The following is a 20,918-nucleotide window of genomic DNA, read 5'->3' on the forward strand; positions in this document are numbered from 1 at the left end:
TTACCAGAATAGGACTGGATCCTATCAATGTTTTCCCCCACTACTGTAGTATCTGAGATTACCAGGCACCACTGCTAATCAGTTTTCATGCTTGCAGTTTCCAGATTAGATCAATGTCCTGCTCTGTCATGAAACTGATACAGTATTCTCACGCCCGAGACACTGAGTTGAGTGTCCAGTACTAAATTCTGCACACGGCAATCAATGTAATTTACATGCAGCCTGGAATAAGGACATGTATCAGTACAAACCAGTTACATGAAAAATGAGCCATACACAAGTTCTCCAACAATTTTTTTGGGTGTTGCAGGTACAAAGCAGATGCAATTCTAAATGTAAAAAATCTGAACAAAATATATATAAAAGAGGAAGACTTAGAAAACTGACAAGAACAATGCAATCTAATCCTTAATTACCTTGCTTCATGTTTTTTCCTATGGCACATGCTAAAATGACAAGCCACTTCTAGAAATAAGAGGACAATTGCTTTAGCTCTCGCACAACTATCTTACTTGGCTTTTCACTTACATCTCCTTTTGTGTGTAATGCATTCTTCCTGCTCAATGATCTTTTTTAACCAGTAGGATTACTATATCCCTTATTTTATGCATTTTAATTTTTTTCTTCTATTAACAGACTGTGGATTAATGCACTATAATGTAACATAACATAAGTTTTACATAGATGTTGAACTTGATTTTTTTTGGTTCTTGTTTTAATAACGTCATCCTAAATATGCTGGTGAAAGTAGTCATTATTTTTTCAATCATGCAAAAATAAAAAACCCATGGCACTGATCTCCAGCAATGTTTCCTCACAATAGCTTAATCAGACTCAGTCCAAGCAAAGGTTTCCATTTGAGCTGCAGTGCAAAATTGAAGAATTGTCTTCCTTAACTTACCGTAGCCCACTTTTAAACTGTGTAAACAACTTGTTGTGAAAATGGTAAAATTCACTAAGTTGAATTGATAAATACAGGAAGTACATACTTGTGACTCCTTAGAAAAGCATTATTTCCATAATTTTAATATTTTATATTAATTAATTATTTTTCAATCAAATTAAGGCCGGCTAGTTGTGGGAAAATTAGAGCCACCAGGATGGTAATATTACATACCGATGCAACTTTAAAAATATCTTGCTTAAAATCTTAAACACTTCTCAGAAGTGTCCAATTGCCCTGGCTCTTGGAGAGTATGAACATTTAACCCATTCTGATTTCTTCCCCTTGGAGAGTTCTTCCTTGATGATTCTTTTGCATCTTTGTGTTTTAAATAAAACATGAGCTGTACAGAGGCCTGTCCTGTCATCACTTTTCCATTAGAGTTCATTGTGAGAGCTCTTGTCAGCAGCCTTGAACATTAGGATTGAGTTGAAGATTTTCAGGGCTGGTCCCAGTTTAATGCTCATTATTTTCACTATATCTGCTTGGGTCATTAGCAGGAAAGCTTCTCCATCAATTTGCTTAAAAACAAAAATGAAAAGAAAATTAATAGTACTGAACAATTAATACAAACTCTATATAAAAATCTTATTTAAGTTGGTCCCATACAAGAACAGTTTGAATTTAAAAAAAAATCAGTTTAAGGTCAAAATATTTCTGGCGAAATAGGATTGAACTAGAATGAGTACCAGTGTTGTAGATGTTTATAAGTAACCAGTTTTCAAGGAGATATGCAGTGTTTTAAGACCTTCTGCTGCAACTGCCTCCTCCTTGCTGCCTTCCAGCTTCCCTCCTAGCCCTAGCACAGTCCATCAGGGCTGAGTGCCCACAGCTGGCCTGACAATTCCAGGAGCCCTCCTTCCTCAGCACAAAAGCAGGCCTGCTGCTGGGTGGCAGGCTGCCACCAGTGGGTCATCCCAGCAGGGGTGTCCCCCAAAAAGGTGACACCAAAGGGGGGTGTGCCCCTTTGGGATGCCCCAAGGGTGAGGGTGCCTGTCTGTCACTACCTTTCCCCTCTGTGGGCCTATGCTTGGGTGGATGCTTTTGGGGCCAAGCAGAGAGATGGTGGGAGTCCCAGTTAGCATTGTGAGGGAGATCTGGTACTGGGAGAAGAAATGGCCACATAAGGGGGGTGCGGTCCAGACAGCTAATGGTTGCAGCATGATCCGGCCCCATGTCAGCAGGCTCTCAGGTCTCTGCATGCTACTTCTACATGCCAGATAGGTGAAGAATAAGCTCCCTTATCCATGATCTAATCATGGATGAGGCAGCCAATCTGCATGCATTACTGAGACCTGGTTGGGTGAATAGGGAGGAGTTGGTCTCTCCCAGTTGTGCCCACTTGGGTACTTAGTTCAGCATCACGATATACATGAGAACCACAGAGGGTTTCACCATGGTCTATAGGAATTTCCAGCTCTCTCTCCGGGCATTCTGTCCATCAGATGACTAGTCTGGAGTATTTGCACCTTGTGTTGGGCCAGTGGACAAGACTGAGGATTCCCCTGGTGAACTTTTCACCTTGCAACCCATCAGTCTCCCTACCTGAGCTGACAGAGGTGGTCTCAGATGTGATGTTGGAATCTCTCAGGCTGTTGATCCTAGGGACTTCAGCATTCATGCTGAAGGCACCTATCTAGGGAGGTTCAGGATCTCAGGATCTCCATGACAACCATGAGACTGGCCCAATGCCTCTGGCAGGGCATACTCTAGACTTGGTCTTTTGGGGCAGTTTTGAGGATGGTGTTCTAAGTGTGAGGGAATTTGACTCAGTCCCTTTGTCTTGTTCAGATCACCACCTGCTAAAATTCAGATTTACAGCAGCTTTTGCCCTCTGCAAGGGTGGGGGACCCATTAAGGTGGTCTGTGCCGGGGGGGGGGGGGGGGTAATGGATCCAGATGGTTTCCAGAGGGCTCTGGGGGGTTTTCCAGCTGACATGGCTGGCACTCTTGTTAAAGCCCAGGCCAGTCTGTGGAATACAAAGATGATCCAGGAGGCTGACATGATCACTCCTAAGCATGCTGTCTGTTGTACAGCTCATAAAGCTCTGTGGTATATCCTGGAACTTAGAGCAACGAACCAACTTCGGAGATGGATGGAGTGCAGATTAATCCCAGTGAATGCAACAGAAACCTGGTATATGCCTACAGTCAAGTATATTTTGAGGCAGTTAGAGCAACAAAGAAAAAACATGTCTCTGCCTCTATTCAATCCTCTCTGTGCTGCCCAGTGGAGCTTTCCAAAGTTGTCTGTGACCTATTACACTCTGACCCAGATGCAACTTAGAACCATCTTTGGTTCACTGTAACCTACTTGCTGGGCACTTCCAGAACAAAAAAAAACCTGTTGCAACCTCCAGGACTTCTAGATTCTAGAGTCACAGCAGTGGAATTGATGGAGCTATCCACAGCACAGTCTAGTCCAGTCTGGACTGGATGAGTTTCAGTCAGTACAACTGAAAGATGTGGATAAGGTGCTTGGACAGGTTCATGTAACCACGTCTGCACTGGATCCTTGCTTCTCCTGGCTTATAAAAGCCAGCAAGGAAGGGATAACCGGCTGAGCCAGGGAGACCATCAGCCCCTTTGCAAGAGAGAGTGATCTCATGCTACCGTTCTCACAGATGATGGTAAGAGCACTTCTCAAAAAACTGCCCCTTGACCCAGAAAATTTGAACAACTACAGACTGGTAGCAAATATTCCTTTCCTGCACAAGGTTCCAGAAATCAGTTCCAAGTACTGATTATCTGCATCCATTTCAATTGAGGTTCAGGCCTGGTTTTGGCACTGAAACAGCCTCGGTCACCCTGTATGATGACCTATGCTGGGAGCAAAATGCGGGGAGTGTGACCCTGTTGATACTGCTCAATCTCTTGGCAGCTTTCAATACCACCAACCATTATATCCTTCTGGAGTGGCTGGCTGAGGTAGGAATGGGGGGAGCCCTGTATTGGCATGGTTCTGTTCCTACTTGGAGCGCTGTGTCCAGAGGATGGTGCTTGGGGGATACTGTTCAGCCTCATGGATTCTCCAGTCTGGAGTTCCTCAGGGATCTGTTCTGTCCCCCATGCTATTAACATCTACATGAAACCATTCAGTGAAGGCATCTGGAGTTTTGGAGTGCATTGCAATCAGTATGATGACATGCAGCTGTATTTCTCCTTTTCATCACTGGCAGGTGAGGTTGTAGATGTGCTAAATTGGTGTGTGGCTACGATAATAGCCTGGATAAGGGCTAATGAACTGAAACTCAATCCAGACAAGACTGATATGCTGTTGATGGATAAATCCTTTTACTGGATTGGTGGTGGGAAGGGTTCTAACCTGATCTAGATGGGGTTCTCTCCACCTGAAAGAGCAGGTTTGTAGCTTAGGGGTTCTCCTTGGTCCATCATTGATACTTGAGGCTCAGGTAGCATTGGTGGCTGGGAATGCCTTCTACAACTTTGGCTGGTGGCCCTGCTGCGCCCCCACCTAGCCTGACTTCAGTGATCTATGTTCTGGTAAACTTTAGATTAGATTACTGCAACACACTCTACATGGGGCTGTCCTTGAAGACAGTTCAGAAGCCACAGCAGGTGTAGAATGCTGCAACTTGATTAACAGCTGGGACCCAGTGGTCTGAACATGTAAGACTGTATGCTGTACTGGTCCTAATTCAAGGTGTTGGTCTTTACCAAGAAAGCCCTACATGACTTAGGACTGCAATGCCTACTGAAGCATCTTTCCCAAGTGCAATCTATCTGGACACCATACTCAACCTCTGTAGCCCTCTTCTGGCTACCAACCCCCTCAAGAGGCTTGGAGGGTGGCAACTAGGGGAGGGCCTTTTCTGTGGTGCCTCCCCATCTGTGGAACAACCTCCCTGCTGTGCCTCACCTGGTGCCATATTTGCCATTTTTTCAGTGCCAGGTTAAGACAGCCCTCTTTGCAGAGGCCTTTAAAGACCTCCCTAGTTATTCAGGGGCACAATACAATGAACCAGGTAGTTTTTTAAATTCTAGGCTGGGTCTTTTTTATTGTCTTTTTATTTTTAAATGATTTTAATTTTATTTTAAATTAATTTTAATTCTTGTCGATGTTTTATCTATTTCATTTTTGTAATAGATAGTTGTAAACTGTCCAGAGAGCTTCAGCTATGGGAGGTATAGAAATGAAATCATCATTATCCGTTTTTTTCCATCCATATGGTATGTGCCAATTTCCCCTCTAGAATTAAGCCCCCTTATATGCAGCATGTCCAGTAAAAGGATGTTTTCAATTTAATGGAATGGAACTCATTGATAAAACATTGCTCCCACCCAGCCACCCAAAAGTCTGGTATGACTGAGGAGTCCCTTGCTTCTAGGAACAATTACACTCTTTGAACAATGACACTCTGAATCTGAACTTGCCAGACATTTCTGAGACATGGGAACAATAAACGTTATACTCCATAATTTGAAATAAAAGACTTTAGAAATTCCTAATTAGCTCACGTTTTAGAGAAAGGCTAATGATTTCTTTTATCAAAACTGAAATGCAAAATTCCTATAATGAATAATAATTTGAAAGCAGCATACATTCCTTTAACCTTAATGGAGAGCAGCATTTTGTATCTCAAGTCAAGATAAATGCATAAGTAGAACCAATTAAGTACACTCTGACTTTCCCTTTTCCTCTAGCTCTTTGGAAATGTCATATCTCCATCTCATTCTGAGAATGGTACATAGCAATGTTTCCCCCTGCTGTTTGGGGGGAAAAGACTCTGAGCCTGTGGTGATGAACCACTTCTTTGCCAGTCAGTGTTGACAATATTCAGCTAGAAGGTCTCACTCAATTTCCAGGCCACACCAATTCAACTGTGCCTCGCTGAAAATAAATCTATTTGACTTTAGAAGAATAAACCTAAAACCAAGATTGAGCTTAATGCAAAAAATACTGTTGAAGATGCTGAACGTAACCATGAGACCATCTTCATCCATGAAAATATTGAGTCCTTACCACCAAACAAATGTTTTGTTATACTCACTTCATCTTTGAACACCTTGCCATGTTCCTCACAGCCTGGTAAACTCCGTATGAATTCTGAGACCTGCCAACCAATTTTAACAATATATACTATAAAAACATGACAACTTTACTGAGTTAACCAAGTTCTCCATTCACTCAGCATTCTAACCTAGAATGGTAAAATATCTGTACATTTACTACAGAAGGTAGCAGTAGAACCTTGAAGTGAGCAAGCTCCCTACAGCTCTACTAAGACCGACCTCTTTATTCCAGGTCAGTTCAACATAATGGGATTCTTCTTCACAGCATTCTATCCCAACTGAAGCTGCCAAACTGTCTCTAATGACACACCCACATAGAGCTCCTAAGTCTCGCTCAGATGAACTTCATTGGCATCTCTATTTCCAATACATGATGACAACAACAAGATAACATGTTTGTTAAACATCACTTGCTATACTTTGATCTCATCTGCATCTTTGCCTAGTCTAAGTGTAATTATAGTTTTTCCCAGGTGACTTTTCCTGACACTCCAGTCAGATTCATTAGTTTGCAGTCTACAGAATCAGAGAAATGGGTTGCAACTTTTCTTTTGATGAAAAAGCTATGAGTCAATATGATACTGCATTGCTCCTACGAGCAATTATTTTACTTTGACCAGTCACTGCTCATGCCATTTAAAATAATTCTTAAGCTCTTATTTAGGTATATCTCTATGCATAAGCTAAATGCACACAGTTGAGTCAGACTGTGCCTTCTTGTGCACTGAAACATGGTGTCTACCACCAGGAACACTCAGCACCAGAAATGCCTATGCGTGCACCCCCTTTCAAACATTCTGCTGAAGACTGGAGGACACAATGGGCATGGTCCATACGCATTACCCCATATCCCAGCTGAGATGTGGGCAGAAATTAATTTCATGATATTTTGGGCTTCAGCTCCCAGAAGTCCACATTAGGATGATTAACGGTCAAAAAGGAATTGGAATTGAAGTCTAAAACATCTACCCATTCCTAATTTAGCCTGTGTGCGGACAAGGAATGTCTGAATGTGGCCTTGGATGCAGGCATTTTCTCATAGTAGTCATTGTATGCCTTAAAGGTTAAAGGGGAAAAAGGAAGTCAGTGTTTGAATTTCTCAAGACAATACTTAGTATTGAACCTATGATCTCCATTCATATTGCCCTAAGGCAGGACAGCAGAAAAATGAAGTCTAGCGCGAATGCTGGAACTCAACATAGTTGAAAGAACAAAACTGGGAGGAAAGTACACATAATCTTGTTAGATTCCTTTCCTCTGCCCCAAGGCAGAGAAACTGGAGCCTGAGTCACTTGCTCCTCCCCTCATGGAAAAGGGTTTCTCTTCAATACTCATTGCCTCCAAGTGGAAACCTGGTAAAGCCAGTTAAGTTCCCATCATGCTATATGTAATGCTGAAACACAATGATAATGATGGTGGTGGTTCTGCTCTTCTGTTTAAAATGTTTAAAAGCATCCACCACAAGATAACATAAAAGCTGACACTATTAAAGCAATGGAAATATGTAGTGAGCACATTTATCATGACCATATGTTTATGCTCTACACTGAAGGAGCGATATGTCAAACAGGTAGATGACGATATGAAGTCTAGTTCAGATTGCTTCAGCAAGAATTGTTAACACGTGCCTCATCGGTGCTCCACTTGGAAACTTTACTGGCAGGGATTCCAGCCACTGTAGGAAGAAGCTTACTCTGCTGTTCCCATCGCAATGGAAAGGCTGGTATTGTCAACTTGGAAGACAATCCCCAAATTACGGGTTGTGAACTGCTGTTACTGGATTCCTTGCTGTCTGCAAACAAAATACGAACAAGTATTAAAGCCCATGCTGAATTCCTAGAGACCAAACTTGTAAAGCCCAACAATTTTCATTTTAATATAATTAGCTCGTGTGATTGTTAACAAACCATAACAACTGAGAGAAAAGTCTCTAACGACCCAAACTGTTTTTTCCCCAGAAGGAGTTTTATCTATTCTACCAGTTTGTATATTAGGAAAAAATAAGCATGCAGGAAACAAATGCCATTCTGTTGTTCTTATACACTCACAATTTCTTCTTTTCTGAAATCATACTGTAACTTCAGCTGCAATTTGAGAGGTGCATATAACTGTGAGCTGAAATTGGAACCTGTAAGCTGTGAAGCTGAAATTGTTACCATCAGTGTGTACACCATTCTCCCACAAAGACCCTATAAAATCCCTGTTAGTGCCCTACCCCAAATGGCCTGCCCCATTCTGCTGCAGATGGGTCTGAGCCCCCTCCTGCATTTCACTGCAATGCCCTATTCCCTGAGCAAACCATCCCCCCACACATCACTGCTTGACCTGCTTCCATCATGGAACTCAAGGTGTTGTACCGAGTTCCTGTGTACTGTTCCATGTCCTCAGGCATTGACCAGACACATAGTTTCAGTAAGGCAGCTGCACCACGTGCCCTCAGACCATGCCTGAGGACAAACGTAATGCAAAACAATTCTATGACTGCAGTACAATTTGGCTCAGAGTTGTCTTCCAATAGCTGCTGGTGATGTATTCCACACATGTTAATTCAAAGTATTAATTTATAGCCAAAGTATTAGTTTATAGCCTATTTTTTTTTGAAAAAAATCTACATTGCCAAACACAGTATGAAATTTACCTTTGGTTTCATTTAGAGATGGCTCTTCACTTTCCATCTTCCTTCCTTCACAACCATTCTTCTTAGCAAGTTCCTTGGCTGTTTGGCATCCCCTAAGGAAAACAAGGCCTTCACCTTTAATTAAATAACTATTAATCAAGATGTGAGAGGCTTGGTTTACACAATCACCAAGGCATAAACAAGCCTTTATGGCTTGTTCAATCCCCAGCATGCATCCTGGGTGTGTTTGCCTCATTACCTGCCTGGGCACAGCTGAACCCAGGCAGCATGGCTGGCTGAAGGGGGAAACTACTGTCAAATAGCCAGGGCCTGCGGTTGGCTTGCTTAACCTGAGGTGATTGGGTAACTAGGTCAAAATGTATTTTAAACCTTTCTTGTCTGCTAGAAGCCCTATGATTTCCTGTTAATACTCTCACTGCTTATCTGCCTAGAAGAGAAAACTGAGAAACAAAATGTTCCAGAACAACTGAAAGGAAAACAACTCTGTATCTTTCACATTCACAATACTAAGAAACAGTCCTATCCATCTCAGCAGCCTTAGTGCTATTGGCATCAAATGATGATAGCAGTGTTCCTTATCAATCTCACTTTTATGAGATTCACCACAGGGAGTAAGAACACAGGATAATGCTCAGTCAGAACATAAGTAGCCAATATAGAGGCAGGATAAACTCAAAAAGAAGAGTAACTCAGCTCTCATTGAAAAGTGAGAGCAGGAAAAAGAAAACATGTAGAAACAAACCAAGAAATGGGGTCAATGTTCCCTGTTAAGCATGGAGGAGGAAAACAACTTCCGCTTGCTGGCACAGAATGACTCGTGGATGGTTTACATCCAGCATCTAGCATCTGGGCAGGTGGGTCAAAAACCCTTGAGTGAGCCCTTACTGTAACCTCCAGGCTGTGAGTAACAGGGTATGAAGATCTGGTTGCTGAACAAAGCCTCAATCTTGTGTGAGCAAGTTTGATATCAGTGGGAGATGAAGGAACTGCCCTTTCACCTAGTACAGTGGAACAGCCAACTACAACTGTCTTGGCCACCAAGGAGCAATTAGTATAGTTTGTGCTATTGTTCTGCACAAATTTATTTATTTTCTTTATTTTCAAATATATATGCTGCTCAATAGCCTGACAGGACCCTCTAAGCAGCTAACAATATCAATATCAAATACAAGTACAAAGAGGGGAGGAGATATGTTGGAGCAGAATTAGCACTTATAATCAGGTTTTAAATTCAAGTTTTGTAAAATCCGTGAAAGAGGATGGTTTTTGCTTGGTGTTGAAATGAAAGCAGAGACAGCACCAGGCAGACCCCTTTAGGAAGCCCAACCCAAAGGATGGGGGAAGCCATTGAGAAGGCCCTTCTTCCAAATGCCATCCCTCTAACTAGCTTTAGGGATGCCTCTCTGAGAAGGACCTCATCCCTAGATCTCAGTGGGTGGATAGGTGCATATTGGGAAAAGCGATCCTTTAAGTAACCAGGTCCCAAGCTGTTTAGAGCTTTGTATGGTAAAACACCTCTTCATGGATCACTGCCTTGTTGTGGTGAAGGGGCTTGCATAGCTCAATGAAGCTATGAGCTATGTCGTGCAGAGCCACCCAAGATGGACAGGTCATAGCAGAGAGCTCTGACAAAACGTGATCCACTGGAGAAGGAAATGGCAACCCACTCCAGTATCTTTGCCATGAAAACCCCATGGACAGTACCAAAAGGCAAAAAGATATGACACCGGAAGATGAGCCCCTCAGGTCGGAAGGTGTCCAATATGCTACTGGGGAAGAGCGGAGGGCTAGTACTAGTAGCACCAGAAAGAATGAAGCGACTAGGTCAAAGCTGAAAGGACACTCAGTTGCCAATGTATCTGGAGGTGAAAGTCCGATGCTGCAAAGATCTATACTCCATAGGAACCTGGAATGTAAGATCCATGAATCAAGGCAAGCTGGATGTGGTCAAACAAGAGATGACAAGACTGAACATCGACATCTTAGGAATCAGTGAACTAAAATGGACAGGAATGGGTGAATTTAATTCAGATGACCATCAGGTATACTATTGTGGGCAAGAATCCCTCAGAAGAAATGGAATAGATTTCATAGTCAATAAAAGAGTAGGAAAAGCAGTACGGGGATACAACCTCCAAAATGACAGAATGATCTCAGTTCGAATCCAAGGAAAACCATTCAACATCACAATAGTCCAAGTCTATGCCCCAACCACTGGTGCTGAAGAGGATGAAGTTGACCGGTTCAATGAAGGCCAACAACACCTTCTAGAATTAACTCCAAAAAACGATGTCCTTATCATCATGGGGGATTGGAATGCTAAAGTAGGAAGCCAAAAGATGACTGGAATAACAGGCAAGTTTGGCCTTGGAGTACAAAATGAAGCAGGGCACAGGCTAGTAGAATTTTGTCAAGAGAATACGATGGTCGTAGCAAACACTCTCTTCCAACAACCCAACAGACAACTCTACACCTGGACGTCACCAGACGGTCAACACAGAAATCAGATTGACTATGTGCTCTGCAGCCAAAGAGGGAGAAGCTCTATACTGACTGTAAAAACTAGACTGTTGCTCAGATCATGAGCTTCTTGTTGCAAAATTTAGGCCTAAATTGAAGGAAGTAGGGAAAAGCACTAGGCCACTCAGGTATGACCTAAATCATATCCCTGATGAATATACAGTAGAGGTGACAAATATATTTAAGGAATTAGATCTGATAGACAGAGTGCCTGAAGAACTATGGACGGAGGATCACAACATTGTACAAGAGGCAGCAACTAAAACCTTCCCAAAGAAAAAGAAATGCAAGAAAGCAAAATGGCTGTCTGAGGAAGCTTTACAAATAGCTGAGGAAAGAAGAAGAGAAGTGAAAGGCAAGGGAGAAAAAGAAAGATACACCCAATTGAATGCAGAATTCCAGAGAATAGCTAGAAGAGAAAAGAATGCCTTCTTAAATGAACAGTGCAAAGAAATAGAAGAAAACAATAGAATAGGGGGACCAGAGATCTCTTCAAGAAAATTGGAGATATGAAGGGAACATTTCATGCAAAGATGGGCATGATAAAGGACCAAAATGGCAGGGACCTAACAGAGGCAGAAGAGATTAAGAAGAGGTGGCAAGATTACACAGAGAGACTATACAAGAAAGAGCTTAACGTCCCTGATAACCATGATGGGGTGGTCATTGACCTCGAGTTGGACATCCTGGAATGTGAAGTCAAATGGGCCTTAGGAAGTCTGAGCAGCAACAGAGCTAGTGGAGGTGACAGTATTCCAGCTGAGCTATTCAAAATCTTAAAAGACGATGCAGTAAAAGTGCTACACTCAATATGCCAGCAAATTTGGAAAACTCAACAGTGGCCACAGGATTGGAAAAGGTCAGTTTACATTCCAATCCCAAAGAAGGGCAATGCCAAAGAATGTTCAAACTACCGCACCATTGCACTCATTTCACATGCTAGCAAAGTTATGCTCAAAATCCTACAAGCTAGATTCCAGCAGTATGTGGACCACGAACTACCAGAACTACAGGCAGGATTTCGAAGAGAGGAACTAGAGATCAAATTGCCAACATACGCTGCATCATGGAGAAAGCTAGGGAGTTCCAGAAAAAAATTTACTTCTTCTTCATTGACTATGCTAAAGCCTTTGATTGTGTGGATCACAACAAATTGTGGCAAGTTCTTAAAGAGATGGGAGTACCAGACCATCTTATTTGTCTCTTGAGAAACCTATATGCAGGTCAAGAAGCAACAGTGGGAACTGGACACGGAATCACTGATTCGTTCAAAATTGAGAAAGGAGTTTGGCAAGGCTGTATAAGGGCTGCATGAATCACAAGTTGGAATTAAGATTGCCGGGAGAAATATCAACAGCCTCAGATATGCAGATGATACCACCCTAATGGCAGAAAGTGAAGGGGAACTAAAGAGCCTCTTGATGCGGGTGAAGGAGGAGAGTGCAAAAGTTGGCCTGAAACTCAACATTAAGAAAACTAAGATCATGGCATCTGATCCTCTCACTTCCGGGCAAATAGATGGGGAAGAAATGGAAGTAGTGACAGATTTTATTTTCCTGGGCTCCAAGATCACCCCAGATGGGGACTGCAGCCAAGAAATTAAAAGACGCTTGATCCTGGGAGGAAAGCTATGGCAAATCTAGACAGCATACTAAAAAGCAGTGACATAAACCCTGCCAACAAAAGTGCATATAGTCAAGGCTATGGTTTTCCCAGTTGCAATGTATGGCTGTGAAAGCTGGACCATAAGGAAGGCTGAGTGCCAAAGGATTGAGGCCTTTGAATTGTGGTGCTGGAGGAGACTCCAGTGAGTCCCTTGGACCGCAAGACGATCAAACCAGTCAGTGCTAGAGGAGATCAACCCTGACTGCTCTTTAGAAGGCCAGATACTGAAGATGAAACTCAAATACTTTGGCCACCTAATGAGAAGGAAGGACTCCCTGCAGAAAAGCCTAAATTTGGGAACAACAGATGGCAAAAGAAAAAGGGGACGGCAGAGAATGAGTTGGCTAGACGGAATCACTGAAGCAGTTGGTGTGAGCTTAGATGGACTCCGGGAGATGGTGGAGGACAGGAAGGCCTGGAGGAATGTTCTCCATGGGGTCGCGAGGGGTCGGACACGACTTGACTAACAACAACAATGGTAAAACAAGCACTTTAAATTGAGCCCAGGCTTCAACTGTTACAACTTTATGTTTGTAAGCCGCCCCGAGGCTTCGGCAAATGGGGCGGCATATAAGTGTGCTAAATAAATAAATAAACTGGCAACAAATGAAATTCATACAGAATAGGTATTATTATACTTAGCAAAAGACCTTTGCTAGCAGAGGAAACAAAGGAAAACATATCCATTTGAGAAGAACATTTCCTAACCACCACCACCCCAAAAATATCCCTGCACAATGGCAAAAAAAAAAAAAAAAAAAAACCTTGAAGTACACCCTTTGTTGGAATGGAGAACTTCCCTATCTCCTGAAAGGAAATCCCAGACAGGTGGCTCCAACTGCTATTCTTGTAAAAGTTGGCAGGAACAATTCAGAGTTGACTAGGGCAGTGTCATTTCCAGTAATATGGATGGTTATAAGTTCAATTCCATTCTTTGAATGTGAGGGTGGCGAATGGCAAATATGGTGTCATCCAGTTTGCTTACATACCAGACAACTGTTGTGTTGTCTTCTTGTTTTGGACATGATGGAGATTGGACTTAAAAAGCTGGCAAAGCCTTCTGAACTGCCAAAAGTTCTAGGAATTTGATGTGGTACAACTGCTCAGGGTCAAACCAAAGTCTCTGGACTGGACACTTCTTTTGTGATCACCCAAGAGGGGCACAGTTACAGAAACAGGATCCTTCCTTCCTCATGTTATACCCCCCAGGGGAGCACATACCCTGGAAGGGAGACACACAGTTCACTGCTCTGATAGACTGATCTGCGGCCTCTGTATCTTAAGGAATGAATGGAATCACAAGAAAAACTGGGCTTGTCTACATGTCTCTTGACAAGGTTGCTAACCACTCTTGAGTAAGTAAGGTTGTCCTGTCATCACAGACAGCATGGATCCAATATATCTAATAGTCTGTGACACAGTCAGCTTCAATTTCTCCCAAATGATATAGAAACCCAGAGTTTGCAAAAGTCCAAAGGTATATTTTTTAAATTTTTGTTAACTGCTCAGAGATCCTCAGCTATTGGGTGGTATAAAAATAAACTATGACAGGCTGGCAAAACTCATCTATCAATGGCACCATGTATGACCATCAAAATAACTTAGAATTCAGTAGACCTGAATTCCTTGGTGCAAAGGTGGGCACACAGAACACTCCACATTTGATCAAGACCCTTGGGGAAATCACCAGGCACATGGAACTGGTACACCTTCAAACTGATAGCAAATCAAATAGAACACTGGTATGCATCTTCACTGGTATGCCTTGTGTGATATGAAAATGTGTATCCTTGAAGTTTATTAAGGTAAACCAATACTCTACATACAAAAGAGGTAACATCCTCATTACAGTAATCATCCTGAATTGTGATAAATGTGATAAACTGTGATAAATTGGCATCTCTTAGGTACAGGATAGGTCAAAGTCCTCCATCCTTTTTTGCATCACAAAATAACATGAGTAGAAACCTCGCTCTTAATATTTCAAGGAGGGTTTTATTTACTGGAAGTTGGATGCTGTGCTCTGTTTTTTTTCTGTGTTGCCTTTTTTATTGTAAAATCATCCTGAGATGCTTGTAGTGGACGGTATATAAAAGCTTTAAATTAAACAAATAAATATTGAATCAGAATGAGGACAATTGCCCCTTTCTTCAAAGGTGAATCCACTGCTTGCAGAACTGGTGAAGGGGCTGTGGTATGGATGCTGTGAAAAGAAGAGAGGACATTGAACTCTATTCTGTGACCCCTAGGGATGATGGAAGGTGTCCAAGGTTCCATTGTTATTGAAGCCCACATATGAAGACATCAGTTTTATTTCAAAGGACGAGGCATGAAGCTGAGAGGGAAAGTCAAAGGAACAATTTGCTGGTAGAATCACTCATCTTACAATTGCTGTGATACCCAAAAGGAAGGTATTACCACTTCAACTTGGAGGAAGATTGCAACCAGAACAGATGATTCTGTTCCTGCTGCAGTTGGAAGAAAGCAGGACAAAATCATTGTTACTAGCTTTACTGAAGCAAAACAGGTTGGTTCAAGTGTCATTTTCTGGACAGTGTTCTTTGTCCACTGAACAGAATCCACAGCCTCATCAAGTCTTTGAACTGAAAAGACCATCACCATCCTTATCTTAAATCTGTGAGCAGTCCTCTTAAGACAAGCCAGGCAAGTGGTGTCATGTATGGCATTATAACCCTTGTCACTGCTATAGTCCTAGCACTGCAATCTGCTTGGTGCCTCAAGGTGCTTCCTGGAAAGACGGAATGCCTCTGTCTGGAAAACTTTAGTCAACTTGCATTGATTGTCTAAGAGGTCATTGCAGGGTGACCCAATGTTTTCGCATAGGAAAACATTTGGAATAAAAACTTGTTTTCTCACAAGAAATGATTCTCAATAATGAGAAAAAGAAGTTCCTTACAAGGCAACCACAATGCCAGTAAAACAGGAAACAAGGGATTAAGCAGGAATCCACTAAGGTTATGTGCACTGAGAGAGAGGGGCAGGGATCCTACCAAAATCAAGGCTTCATGGAGGTGTAGGGCCCATATGTGTGATGCATGTAGACCAGACTAGAATTAGAGCTCTGTGAAAAGAGGATTTCTTTTATCTGACTCATATGAGCCAGTAGCTTTGACTGCTGTCGGTCACTGTTAGAGTGAGGCTATTGTGATAGACTGTAAAGGAATAATTCATGGAAATCATATTCATAGAAACTGGCAATATAGCTTTTGTAGGTTCTGTATGAATTTCATAAAACCTGAATACTTCAGGAACAAAAAATTGTTAACAAAAGTATTCACAAACTTTTTGTTGGTTTAAAAAAAGTTTATATGACTAGTTTCTTTTAACTGCATCATAGCAAACTATGGCAGTCTATAACACAATTTGTTATACAATGTCATGACCACTAGACAAATTCAATCACAAAGTAATAAAGAGAAGAGCTGTGCTATAGCAAAAAGAAGGGATTACTTGCTAAACACTTTCAGAAATGTAATGCTGAAGTCAAAGTTGTAAATTTTGGTATGTTTATTGGTTTAGTGTAAACTTGAAAGGAAAGAAATACAAAGATGGGGAAGGGTTCTCCAAATTACTCAGGTGGGCAGTATAAACTTGGTGCCAGCTCTGTTAAAACAATGAGTATAAACTTCCAAAGGTACAGCATTATGTTTCATGAGTTAGACTTGGTTCAATATATTGATTGCTGTTGTTGTTGTTAGTTGTGAAGTCCTGTCCGACCCCTCGCGACCCCATGGAGAATATTCCTCCAGGCCTTCCTGTCTTCCACCATCCCCCGGAGTCCACTTAAGCTCACATCAACTGCTTCAGTGACTCCATCTAGCCACCTCATTCTCTGCCGTCCCCTTCTTCTTTTGCCATCTATTGTTCCCAGCATTAGGCTCTTCTACAGGGAGTCCTTCCTTCTCATTAGGTGGCCAAAGTATTTGAGTTTCATCTTCAGTATCTGGCCTTCTAAAGAGCAGTCAGGGTTGGTCTCCTCTAGCACTGACTGGTTGGATTGCCTTATGGTCCAAGGGACTCGCAGGAGTCTCCTCCAGCACCACAATTCAAAGGCCTCAATTCTTCGGCGCTCAGCCTTCCTTGTGATCCAATTTTCAAAGCCATACATTGCAACGGGGAATACCATAGCCTTGACTACATGCACTTTTGTTGGCAGGGTGATGTCACTGCTTTTTAGTATGCTGTCTAGATTTGCCATAGCTTTCCTCCCCAGGAGCAAGCATCTCTTAATTTCTTCGCTGCAGTCCCCGTCTGCGGTGATCTTGGAGCCCAGAAAAATAAAATCTGTCACTACTTCCATTTCTTCCCCATCTATTTGCCCGGAAGTGAGAGGATCAGATGCCATGATCTTAGTTTTCTTAATGTTGAGTTTCAAGCCAACTTTTGCACTCTCCTCCTTCACCTGCATCAAGAGGTTCTTTAGTTCCTCTTCACTTTCTGCCATGAGAGTGGTATCATCTGCATATCTGAGGTTGTTGATATTTCTCCCGGCAATCTTAATTCCAACTGGTGATTCATCCAGCCCTGCCTTTTTCATGATATGCTCTGCATTTAAGTTAAATAGGCAGGGCGACAGTATACAGCCTTGCCGAACTCCTTTCTCAATTTTGAACCCATCAGTGGTTCCATGTCCAGTTCTCACTGTTGCTTCTTGTCCAGCATATAGGTTTCTCAAGAGACAAATAAGATGGTCTGGTACTCCCATCTCTTTAAGAACTTGCCACAATTTGTTGTGATCCACACAATCAAAGGCTTTAGCATAGTCAATGAAGCTGAAGTAGATGTTTTTCTGGAACTCCCTAGCTTTCTCCATGATGCAGCGTATGTTGGCAATTTGATCTCTAGTTCCTCTCCCTCTTCGAAATCCTCCCTGTACTTCTGGTAGTTCTCGGTCCACATACTGCTGGAGCCTAGCTTGTAGGATTTTGAGCATCACTTTGCTAGCATGTGAAATGAGTGCAATGGTACGGTAGTTTGAACATTCTTTGGCATTGCCCTTCTTTGGGATCGGAATGTAAACTGACCTTTTCCAATCCTGTGGCCACTGTTGAGTTTTCCAAATTTGCTGACATATTGAGTGTAGCACTTTTACTGCATCGTCTTTTAAGATTTTGAATAGCTCAGCTGGAATACTGTCACCTCCACTAGCTCTGTTGCTGCTCAGACTTCCTAAGGCCCATTTGACTTCACATTCCAGGATGTCCAACTCGAGGTCAGTGACCACCCCATCATGGTTATCAGGGACGTTAAGCTCTTTCTTATATAGTTCCTCTGTGTAATCTTGCCATCTCTTCTTAATCTCTTCTGCCTCTGTTAGGTCCCTGCCATTTTGGTCCTTTATCATGCCCATCTTTGCATGAAATGTTCCCTTCATATCTCCAATTTTCTTGAAGAGATCTCTGGTCCTCCCTATTCTATTGTTTTCTTCTATTTCTTTGCACTGTTCATTTAAGAAGGCATTCTTCTCTCTTCTAGCTATTTGCTGGAATTCTGCATTGGGTGTATATTTCCTTTTCTCCCTTGCCTTTTGCTTCCCTTCTTTCCTCAGCTATTTGGGAAGCGTCCTCAGACGGCCATTTTGCTTTCTTGCATTTCTTTTTTTGGGATGGTTTTAGTTGCTAACTCTTGTACAATGTTGTGATCCTCCGTCCATAGTTCTTCAGGCACTCTGTCTATCAGATCTAATTCCTTAAATCTATTTGTCACCTCTACTGTATATTCATCAGGGATATGATTTAGGTCATACCTGAGTGGCCTAGTACTTTTCCCTACTTTCTTCAATTTAAGCCTAAATTTTGCAACAAGAAGCTCATGATCTGAGCCACAGTCAGCTCCTGGTCTAGTTTTTACTGACTGTATAGAGCTTCTCTCTCTTTGGCTGCAGAGCACATAGTCAATCTGACTTCTGTGTTGACAGTCTGGTGATGTCCATGTGTAGAGTCGTCTCTTGGGTTGTTGGAAGAGAGTGTTTGCTATGACCATCGTATTCTCTTGACAAAATATATTGATTAGTGCAATTAAAACCTGGTAATCGCATGCTTAATGCAAATACCATGTTCAAAAATTACTAGTCAAAAATGTGTCACATATACACAGGGACACTGATACAATGCTTTATTACAATGCTTTGCAGGGCTGATGTCAGGTGCAGCATTCTAGTTTCTATAGCAACTCAACCCAAGGTAGCAGTGTGGCTGGTAACTCAACTAACTGTCTTTGATTTCCATTATTCAATAGAAAGAAACTTGACAAGTGAACTGTGGACAGACAAGTGAGTCTTGATTTTAGAATATCCAGCATTAAACAAGACACTGGAGTCACTGTGCTCATTTGTAGACTTCAACACCTTTCTTTATTATGATGCTCTTATTCAGTCAGGTATTTATCACTTGCACCTGAGGGAAGGGGACCAAAGAGTTACCTTGAACATGGCTCTCCTGGTAAACAGTAACACTTTTATCAGGACAAAAACCCCACATGCTTGCACATGGAAACTCCAAAGGGAAGATATGATGTGGCAGCAAGCTTCCACACATGGACCCCAATGATGCATGAATAATTAGGTATAACCTACACAGATATGATCAAAATATAGCTGGACCAGAAAAAGAATCCTTTTCTTTAGACATAAGCATGTGTGCATTCTTCAAATATATCTGACACTAGCCAGGCACCATTCCAGAAACACCAAGCTGACACTTAACAGATAACAGCCTGAACAAGGGTAATTCACACCACCCTTCCTCTTCCTTCTCCTCCTCCTTAGAATAACACCCCATCATCCTCCCCTCCTCAGAAGACTCTTTCTTCTCTCTGGAATGCAGGCTGGAAAGATCATGTGACTTTTTACTTCTGTATCTTATTAGAAAGTGTGAACTGTGTTACATGTAACCCTTTAATGGTCAATGTTTAAAAGGGCCAACTGAGGACCACTCAGGTGTGCCATCTGGGATGATTCATTGCTGGCTGGTTATTCTTGAGAATAAATCCTTTAAAAGAAAACCTTCCCCTGTTGTGTCTTATGGCCATACACACACCAAGACACAGACCATTTGGTCAACACCAAACACCTTGCAAAATCAATATACACTAAGCTATGGCCTATCTAAAATTATATTAACAATGCTGTTAGTAATCACCTGGGGGTATTTCTTTTAATTAAATCATGATCGGGGGTGCATTGGCATTCAGATTGCAATAGATGGAAAAGGGACATTAAACCTTCCCTGCCCAACTTTGATCTCCATGAAACTGTCCTACCTCCCTGCCACCTAGGAATTAGCATTAAGAAGATGACGGTTTTCTTAAGCTAAGTGTTGTGCTGAGAAGCATATACACAAATTTCAGAGAATTGGGGGAGGAGATACAACTGGCATTTAAACAGGTTTATTTAAGTACATATTTGTCAAACAGAAGTAATTATTTCTAATTCCCAAACTTGAGTCATTTGAGTATCTTATGAGCAAAACCATACTCATTTGTAAGTGCTACAGCACATTTTCATGAATCCTCCAGGATTTTAACTAATGGATTAGTAGAGAGTATCGTTTACGATACCATATATTTAACAATTAAGAAGCCTGAACAAAGCACTTAATTCAGCAAAGCAATTATTCGTACCAGGATTATAAGGATTAAGAACCAGAGCACTCTTTAGTTTAAGCATATCTGAAAAATACCTGTAGGTCTTTTCTTTGACATCACACATTAAAGGATTTTTGCAGAGAGGTTTCTCATCGGTGTCTGATGAATGGAGATGAACTGAAGGCTTAAGGTCAGTGCGGCTGGGACTTGAACATTTTCTACTGCTGTTTAAAAATAAAAAAAACAAGCTTTCAGAAGCCTGCATTTACGTAAAACTTGACCGCAGAAGCAAACACCATGGAACAAGAATGTATGGGGCACATTCACATGTCACACCAACCTATCTTGGCAATAAGCCACAGCATGTTGGCTGTTCTGCAGTAAGTCTAACCAACAATCAAGCTCACCATGGGTTCTTGACCACCTCCACCCCCTCAGTCCTCCTGCACATATCTTCTCCCAGTGACTGCATGCTGCTTTTGGCTTGCTGTAACTTTCTTTCCATTTCCCTTT

At 41.9% G+C, this 20,918-nt stretch overlaps 1 protein-coding gene across 1 annotated transcript in view; it reads right to left on the bottom strand.

Annotated features, from left to right (window-relative positions):
- Nucleotides 1–352: 352 nt before the first annotated feature.
- Nucleotides 353–20,918, bottom strand: part of L3MBTL3 (L3MBTL histone methyl-lysine binding protein 3) — a 78,365-nt gene continuing 57,799 nt past the window's right edge. Inside the window, exons 16-20 of the mRNA XM_044419499.1 lie at nt 20,501–20,629; nt 8,616–8,707; nt 7,606–7,769; nt 5,956–6,018; nt 353–1,464 (exon numbers count right to left, since the gene is read on the bottom strand). Coding sequence (XP_044275434.1) covers nt 1,321–1,464; nt 5,956–6,018; nt 7,606–7,769; nt 8,616–8,707; nt 20,501–20,629 — 592 coding nt within the window. The 3' untranslated portion in view covers nt 353–1,320. The remainder of the gene's footprint in view (nt 1,465–5,955; nt 6,019–7,605; nt 7,770–8,615; nt 8,708–20,500; nt 20,630–20,918) is intronic.

This window comes from Varanus komodoensis, unplaced genomic scaffold (assembly GCF_004798865.1).
Source record: "Varanus komodoensis strain SLA01 unplaced genomic scaffold, ASM479886v1 scaffold1, whole genome shotgun sequence".
NCBI classification, from domain to species: domain Eukaryota; kingdom Metazoa; phylum Chordata; class Lepidosauria; order Squamata; family Varanidae; genus Varanus; species Varanus komodoensis.